Source organism: Tachysurus vachellii, chromosome 17, assembly GCF_030014155.1.
Source record: "Tachysurus vachellii isolate PV-2020 chromosome 17, HZAU_Pvac_v1, whole genome shotgun sequence".
NCBI classification, from domain to species: Eukaryota; Metazoa; Chordata; class Actinopteri; order Siluriformes; family Bagridae; genus Tachysurus; species Tachysurus vachellii.
In genome coordinates, this window is record NC_083476.1 from 19,132,036 (window position 1) to 19,141,241 (window position 9,206).

A 9,206-nucleotide genomic window follows, 5' to 3' on the forward strand; every position below is an offset into this window, starting at 1 on the left:
GTTCCCTATGTTCCACATGTTCAGATAAGCAGTGAAGCAAGAGCGCCACCTGCTGGTCAACACCGACATCAGCAGGCAAGAAGATTCCTTGAACACTAGAGGACACTAAGGTCTTAAAATAATCTCTATGAAGCACAGTAAACAAAAATGTACCTGATGAGATGATGTGAGATTTCTTCAGGCACTTTTTCCCTAGAAGAGAAATAAATGAAGAAAGCAAAGACTACTACCAGCTTTGAAACAGATGTAGAATTTATTTGACCATGGGTAGGAAAATATACAGAGGTGTAGAGGAAACAAACTGACCCTGTTATAAACACACCACTACTCAGAAGAGGAAAAACAAGAGAACGGGAAGAGGGAAAAAAAACAAAAAAAAAAAACCCAAAACACCTTGTTTACCATTAGGGTTTTTTTTTTTTTTAAACACTTCCTAATATTAGAATAAAAACAGCTGCCATTATTTTATTTTTTTTATATCTATATTTATTTCTTCATATATTTATATATTTAACATTCTTTTTAAAACATTGTGCAAGTGTTTTGCTGGTATTCCATAAATGGTAAACAAGAGTTGGTCCAGTGCATCATATAGTGACATTTCCTAAATACTTATTGACTTCCAGCTTAACATCCTTACCATTGCATGACTAACCCTACTGACGAGAGCAAGGAAGAAAGGGGGAAAAGACAGAACGGTAAAAAAAAAAAAAAAAAAGGACGACAAAGCCAGACATTTCTGACATGGAGGTGATTTGAAAGTGTTTGGGGGAAAAAAAAAAAACTGCACTAGGAAATTTTATTGCCAGGGTTTGTGTAAGGAGACTTGATAGCATGATGCGGAGTCAGATTGTTCACAAAGTGGAAAAAAAAAAAAAAGATCCTCAAACAGCAATGATGACAACCTTCATGCAGATGTATCAGAAGTGACTGGCTTTTCACGAGCTGAAGAAAAAGTACAAGCACAAGGAGGAAAACCAGGAGTGTGTGTCTGCTCGTGTGTGTGTGTGTGTCTCAATTCAGGAGGCCATACATGTCTGCACTGCCTCCTACATGCTAACGCTTTGCACCGTTCCTCTGATGAGAATTTGTGAAACTACCAACGACAAAGAAAACAGGAAAAATGACAAAAAAAACAAGGGCAGTGCTGCATCTACACTTCCCCAAAATTAATCAAATATATATATATATGCGCTCCAGACCAAGTAAAATGCCACATAAAGCTTTAAGAAATCACGTTTGGTGACAAATGACAGCTCTTTATTTCTGTGTTACTTCTCTCTAGAATTCACTGAAGTATTTTTTTTTTTCCTTAAAAGTATCTTGATGTGAAAGTTAGCAACCATACAAATCTAGAATTCAGTGTGCCAACATCTTTACAAAAATTTGGTTTTGAGTATTACAAAAAAAGCAAAACATGAGCAAAATGGAAAAATAAAGAACGACCAAAAAAAATAAAAATAAAAAATTAATATCATGATACATACAACACAATTCATGTCAAAGAAAGGAAACGTGATACATAATTTATTCACACTTTACAAAAAAAAAAAACTCTTTAGCTACAACAAATCCAACATAATATCCAGACAAGTTGCTTTTGATTAAAAGACAACCCAAAGAAGGAGGGGTGAAAAAGACAGAGAGAAGAAATTAAAACAGACACTGGCAGTGAGACGGGTGGTCCGTCTTGTAATGCCTTATTCACTGCTCAGTAAAAGTCATTAAAACTGACTTCTGCCTCACGGACAAAAGCATTTTATAGTAAAAAAAAAAAAAGGAGGGGGGGGGATAGCTGCACTAGTGATACACAATAAGTGCTTGTCAATCCGTTCTGTATTTAAAACGACAAACTTAAGAAAGAACAAACATTTATCCCCAAACAAAAGAAAGAAAAAGAAAGATTGGCCTTGTGACCACGTCAGTGACTCTCTAATCACGGGTCGAAGGCTAATAGAAACCGCCAACAAGACTGGACCACGCTACGTACACGTACGCGTAGCTCTGGCCGAGAGAGACGCGGCGCGGACGGCGTCGCTGCCGTATTCGTTTTACAGTAGTAGCTGAAGAAAAGCTTTACACTTGGCTTTGCAGCAAAACGCATCAGATGGCACAACACGAGAGAGCAGACAGCCGTGGTCTAACAGTAGTGAAAGAAGTTCAAGATCGAACTGGACACAAGAGCTGGGGATTGGGTGGGACTGAAAAATAAGAAAATTTGCCTGAGTTGAGCAGGAGGAAGTGGCAGTAAATTATGAATTGGGGATTAAGTCTACAGACGTTGCGCAAGTTTGAGGAAAGGGTCGAGATGGGAAAGCATGCAAAGAGCCAATCAGTGAAAGACAACAGCTATATTTATGGGGGGAGAGAAAGAAAGAAAAAACAAAAACAAAAAAAAAAAAAAAACACTGGAAATGCTCAAGACGGTCCAGGAGAGAAGTGGCAGTGCGCTTGCAGGAAGGAAGCAGTGAGGCACAATGCTGCATCGAAGCTCGGGAGGGAAAAGGGGGGGGGGGTCTAAAAGACAAGAAACAAACCTAGACAAGTGCAAATTTATACAGCAAAAATGATGGAAATTGGTTTCTTGTTCAATACATCAACACAAAGAAATTTAGATTTTTTTTTATACAATACAATCATCTTGTGTGTTTGAAACTGTTGTATGTATAATAAAAAGGTTAGGACTTTGTGGTTCCAATACAATCATGGGGGGGGGGGGGGCATGGGGTTTACAAAACACGGTCAGTTTTTAGGTAAAGCAACGCATTAATCAGAGTGAGTGAGTGTTGGTAGGCTAAGCTGCTTCGTTAATGAGTGCATCCCAAATTCATCTTATACATGCCAAAACACAGTGTGTCTCCTTTCTCCTGCTAATCTCTCGGATGCTGTCGTACACGTCAAGGCCTAGGGCTTCGAAATTCCTCGCTTTAAATAGGATTAAAAAAAAACAAAAACAAAAAAAAAAACAGTGGGCATGGCTGACTTTGTGCAGCTCGACATTAAACTGAATGCACCAAGATGGACGCAGTCCGGTGGCCTGTGGAGTCTCTGAGGCTGAGGAATTAAATACACAGTTCACACTGCTGCACTAGGAGATGCCTCAGCACCATGGTGAATGCATAAGCGAGAGAGTGACTTGCTCTCGTTCTCTGCACACATTTAAAAAGCCCTTTAGCTTTAAAAATAAAAAAAAAAAAGAAAGAAAAGGAGAAAAAAAAAAGGGCATTTACGGTAGAATGGACTAAATGATCGTTGCACTAAAGCTGGTGTGGTGTGATCAACGATTCCTATTAAATTTAGCTGCTCACTCAGAACTGGCCTCAGACAAAAAATTGGCATGGACCAAAATAGAAAATCTGATGAACCTGCTTGGTCTGGACTCCCTGCCTGTATCTGGAAAAGGTATTGCCATATTTATATATATGTATATGTATTTATATATAAGCATTGATCATTGTCTTTAGGTAAAATATACAAGGTATAATCAGAACCATATGGGTTTGGGATACAGTGTGAAAAAGTAGATATTTAACTTGTGCCCAGAAATAGAGAACCAGATAACAAAAAAAACAAAACAAAAAACAAAAACAAAAGGGATGGTACAGATAAGACTGACAAACGTCTGCGTCAGTTAAAATCCATCAGTAATAAAAGTTTAGCCATACCCCAACTCCTCCTTACTGGACTGAGATTTGTACACAACAGGCTTTGCCTCTTTCCATCGCCTCTAGCTCTCTCCCTGTAGAGGGTCAGGTGCGAGGCAGGGCCGGGAGCCGCCGAAGGAGCTCTGAGAACTACCTGCAGCCAGGCACGTGGAGACCGTTGACCAAAGACGAGAAGGGCAGGAGCAGCTCAAGTTGTGCAAACAGGGAGAAGTGGTCGGAGGGGATGTTGGGGTGTGGGCAGCCAGTGACATTGTTCTCGTGGAGCCAATGGGGGTCCAGTGGGCCGAGCACACCCAACACGTTTAGCAGAGGCTGAGAGTAAAAGATGTAGTCAATCACACCCTGTAGAGAACAGAAAAACGATAAGGTTAGAGGTTGGGGGGGGGGGGGGCACATTGTTAAAAATTTGTATATGTTCATGAAAAAAAAAATTACATTTAAGAAAACATCCAAAACAGGTTTTTTGACCAAAATTATGCTTTTCTGCGAATATACTCAGACATCCGCCTACAGAACACACATTTGGAAAGAAGCCAGTTTATCAAATGCAGCGGTAAATACACTATTCTGCCTAAAAATGTCAAACACAGGCAGCCAAGAAAGCTTTTCTCTCAATTTAATCGGGTTTTTGTTGAAAACTGACACAAGCCTAATATTTTCAGACACCGACTGTCAATATGTCTGTAATAACACTTTAAACTTTGGCAGGAACATCTTTCAATAAATAGATTACGTTATGAACGTAGACGTGAGCTTTGGCGGCTATCGGTGGAGTTGAAATAAGAGGCTTTTAATATGATACCTCCGTTGTCAGAGTTTGACCGCAATATACCACAAATTCTGGTCAATCAATCATCCAAAAGAAAAAGCTATAGGATCATTTAAACTATGTGACATCCGAAAGTGACGGTTTTTAGTTACAAAACTCTCAATACGTTTTCTTTCGACCTGAATTCGTATAAATTCGTTCTTCCTTGCTCAAATACACGAAAGTCTCTCAAAATATACACGCGTTTATTATCTCTATGAAGGCGGAGACACGTCTACAATAACATCAGAGGTGAAAAACAAGAGCGTATCTGATACGAGACCTTGAAGTCGAAGGTGTAGTTGGTATAAGGCATCAGGCCGTTCTCGTAGGCACTCTTTAGCTTGAAGCCGTGTGTGATCCTGCTGCTGGATGTGCCGTTCTTGCCGTTACAGTTAAAGTTGGTCAGGCAGTCGATGTAGCGTAGCTCCTTGAAGTCTTTATGGGTGCCGTCCACACCACCTGTGCTCAGGTACTCCACCACACCTACAGAGATCGTGCAATTTTAATAAAATTGCACACATTTTTGCATAAAAACGATGAAAACAAACATATACACAGCATACCCGAGTCAGGCAGTGAGTTGAGGTCAGCACACAAGACAAGAGGGATGGCGTTGGTCTCCCCAGACACAGAAGAGAGCTTGAGGCTGCGCGTGGCCTTGTCCACAATGTTCTTCACTTCTGACAGGAACATCATGGTCTGGACGAGCTTTACGTCCGAGTACTCCGGGTCCCAGTGCATGTGAGCGTTAGCCATCAACAGTAGCTGCTTCTCCATACTAGGCAAGTGCTTCCCTGCTACACAACACCGAACCAGGATCAGTAATATAACAATGAGCTTGGTCAGGAAAAGAGACATAGATGAAAGGGAGAGCAAGATATTAGATACAAACCAGATTGCTCAATCATCTCTTTGCGCAGCTCCAGGAGCACAGCGACACCAATGTTGTCCTTGGTCATCACCCTGTTCAACATGACCTCTGAGCCCTCTGAGTTAGCCATGGCCAGCTGGTTAAACTCCACTGTGTGTTTCTGCACAAGGCTGAACCTGTTTCCAAGACACACACAAAGGGTCAGGTGTAGACCAGACTAGTGGACAGCTCGTTTTTTTTTTTAAACAGCATTATGCTTTTAAAAAGATGTCCAAACACTCACTTGTCGGTCTTATAGAAGATGGCACAACCGTCCACGTGTTTGCGGTCAGACTCCGACATGGTCCTGGCACGAGACTTGGGGCTGAAGAAACCCTCGTATCCGTGCTCCTTTAGCTCCACCAGGAAAAAGTTGTAGTACTGCTCCGTCTCCACTTCCTGCCACAAAACATAATCATAACGTTTACATTCTCTCTACAAAAAAATAAATCGTAGCAGATTTCCAAAATAGGTACATTCTTTTTTTGAACTATTTCCATCACTCTCATAATCTAACAAGCATTTAGTATAAATAAATGTCTCCTGGTGCATGCAAACGTGTGTGTGTGTGTGTGTGTGTGTGTGAGAGACCTGTAGGCTGATGATATCTGCACTGCAACTGAGGATCTCCTGCATGATGGACTTTTTCCTGTACTCCCAGTTGAGAGCCCAGGAAGGGCAGTAACCATAGAGCTGACGTGTGGCGTACTTATCACACAATACGTTGTAGCACATCACAGAGAACAATGCTGCAACAGGGACAAACATTTGTGGCATAAGTGCAAGTTCTATTCCCATTTTCTAAGAGTGGAAATTAAACTACTCTACAATTACATGGCCAGTTTTGGGAAAAGACATATTTACAATATTTATATTTATAATTTTTCTTCCCGGGGGGAAGAAAAATTGAGAAATTAAAATGAAGCACTCTGACAAGAACATAAAGGGAAAAGACAACATTTGCTTCAAGTGAAAAAAGCACTTTTACCAAAATTTCTTGGAAATAATTTTTCTCTGTACAATTTGAGTGCCTTGGAACCAGGGGCGGTTCTAGACCTTTTTTAGGGTGGCTCCAGCCCCCTGTCTGTGATCTCAGCCACCCTAAAACTATAAGTATAATTTTTACTGTCATAAATAAACAATAAAAATTACGTTAAAATGTACATCGTGAAGGGGAAAGAAAATTATTTATCAGTTTGATCCAAGAGCGATTTTTTTACTTTGCTTTTATGCGCGTGCGTTGTAGTCTTTCAAAAGTGCGTTATTTGAACGGAGAAGCACAGGTACGCGCAGCGTGCACGCGCAGTCAGAGCTGGATGCGTTTATCTATAATGTTAATCGCCGCAAAGACGGCAACCAAAAGCAGTGAAATTTCACTATTCTTATTACCAGAGTTGTCATAGAATATATAACATAAAACTCTTCTTGTTTTAAATTCTCACTGAGGGCTAAGCCCCCCTAAAGCCGCCCAAGCACTACTTCGCCTAATTATTGGATGGAAGTAAGCGGTTTCGGACGCAGCTGAAAGAAGCGCGCCCACCCCCCCCCCCAAACTAAAAACTCTTCGGATCTACACGATTCACACAAATGACATTTTGATTAAAAACGGCGAATTTCGCTGAAAAGCGACTAGTTTGCAGGTATGAAAGTAAGGGGCTTTTTACACCTGGTCACTTCATGCGTTTTCTGTGATCAGATAGCTATCCGATGGTAAAAAGACCAGGTCTAAATGCCCTCCGAAACGTTTTCGAGACGGATATAAATCCGATGGTACAAACCACTTCAGGAGGTGGTCTGGGACGCGTTTCAGATGAAACTGGACAGGTGTAAATGAATGTGGTTGTTCAAGCCACATACGTCAGCGCTATACTCCTCCCAAACGGAAATACGTCACTCGCAGGTGATCTTTCACCCAGGCGTCTCGTCGGGTCTTAAAATGCGCTGCTGCCTCCAGCAAAAATGCAGCAAACAGTAAATGCTGTTATTTGTAGCACAACCTTTTTGATTGAATTCTGAAAACCGCATTCACCAAAGCGTGTGCCATTTCAATTACCCCGGAAATGAGGTCAAATGTATTTGCATTTTTGGGCGGGAGTAGAAAGATCGGATCGATATCCGATTCGCATTTATGTGGCCTAATGGAAACGGAACAGTTTTAACAAATCAGATAGCTATCGGATCAGAGAAAACACATGAAGTGACCAGGTGTAAAAAGGCCCTAAGACACAGCATACTGAAATCGGTTTGAGGTGAAAATCTCTCTCCTCTATGAAGAACCAACAAATACTACTACTAAAAAAAAAAAAATAACTCCGCTATATGGGGCAGCTTCCTTGAGTTTATGTGTAACAGCTAGAAATAATAAAGCTAATGAAAATATAATATTGGCTGCTTGCTTGTTTTTATGATTTGGGTGAGAGCTATATTGTGTGACGTCTTTGGAAGGGCAAAGCAACTTCTGGCCAGAGAACGGCTGTGTATAGGTTTGTGATTGATGATCTAAAAAAAACAAAAACACTGTACTCTGTTTACTGTGGTCTGTAATGGACGATGCGGGTGGAAAAAATATTATTTTTTAGCAGTACCGTTCCAACACTCAGTCTAAGGAGAAGTGTGATGCCACTCTGCAGTTAGAGTCATGTACAGTGAACCTGACAGACATGATCTACTATAGGCAACAAATAGGTTGTAATGAATTTGCTTAGGTCAATAAGCTCTCAATGAACACTGCCAATATCAAAGCGGAATTATTGAACAAATCTGCAAAGTTTATGAAGTTATTACTGTAGCAGATGTATTTGAATATTTTCTTTATTATAAATGTAATTTGTTTAAATAACATTTTGGCATATGTTGAGTTTTTGGAGTTATATTATTGTTCTATTTTTATAGAAATGCAGGACTCTTATTTTAAAAAGCAGCAGCATACATTGCGGTCACGGATCACGGTTCTCAGCTCTAAAGTTTTATATTTTTGTTAGCACCCCCTAAAGGGCATAAGGTGTGTATGTTCATATATTTAAACTGTTGATTTTAGTAAATGATGTGTTATATTTGTCATGATTATGCACGCAAAGTGTTTATGTATATATATAGGCTAATACGCATTTTCCACTTGTTTGCTCTTACGGTGATCTGTTGGAGTTATCAAGGCGCAATAAAACTTCATTAAGACCATCAGTAAAGTTTTGGCCGTTATTAGGATGGTGTCCGCTACAATTACTGTTGTGAATGAATCACATGCCTAATTACAGAAAGCCTCAGCGGTTACCAAGAGATAACTGTATTGATTTGGGATATGAACCGAATATCATATCTGTCCTATTACTATTAGCTGTTGTACAACTGCATTTAAGCGCCATGTAACAAACCTCTCGGTTCAGAGTGATTCATTCATTTAGATTCATTGAGAGTTAGAATCTGAGTTGGAATCAACAGTGGTGTGAAACTTCACTGCTATCATATGAAGCTTGATTCTGATCAAACAACAATACTCTGTAAAAACAAATCAAAACCAGGTCTAGTTGAAACACGTTTTAACATACGGTGAAACGTGTTTTAAATTCCAGAAAGAAAAAAAAATGTATCCAAAACTGTTCTTCTGGTGGCCAAAAGAAAGGATGGTCACTGACACCATAACCAGAAAAATATTCACATCTGGAAGGTTCTCACCTGTTGGTCGTGTCCTGTCAGGTTCCTTAAGATGTACCCATGAGCGAGGAGGGGTCTGTTCTGAGGAGACTACAGCAGAAAATGACCAATGTAACAAATGCATATGCACATACACAACACAAAACATCACCGATTACCTCTCATCTAC

The 9,206-nt window shown here is 40.2% G+C and overlaps 1 protein-coding gene across 3 annotated transcripts in view; it reads right to left on the reverse strand.

The window, feature by feature from the left end:
• Positions 1 to 2,739: 2,739 nt before the first annotated feature.
• Positions 2,740 to 9,206, reverse strand: part of cnot6a (CCR4-NOT transcription complex, subunit 6a) — a 9,424-nt gene continuing 2,957 nt past the window's right edge. For 2 of the 3 annotated variants that reach the window (XM_060891135.1, XM_060891134.1), the window contains 7 exons: positions 9,059 to 9,127; positions 5,978 to 6,135; positions 5,631 to 5,785; positions 5,369 to 5,523; positions 5,040 to 5,273; positions 4,757 to 4,959; positions 2,740 to 4,007 (listed from right to left, as the gene is read on the reverse strand). In XM_060891135.1, coding sequence (XP_060747118.1) covers positions 3,795 to 4,007; positions 4,757 to 4,959; positions 5,040 to 5,273; positions 5,369 to 5,523; positions 5,631 to 5,785; positions 5,978 to 6,135; positions 9,059 to 9,127 — 1,187 coding nt within the window. In that variant the 3' untranslated portion in view covers positions 2,740 to 3,794. The remainder of the gene's footprint in view (positions 4,008 to 4,756; positions 4,960 to 5,039; positions 5,274 to 5,368; positions 5,524 to 5,630; positions 5,786 to 5,977; positions 6,136 to 9,058; positions 9,128 to 9,206) is intronic. The other variant, XM_060891133.1, reaches the window with a different exon arrangement.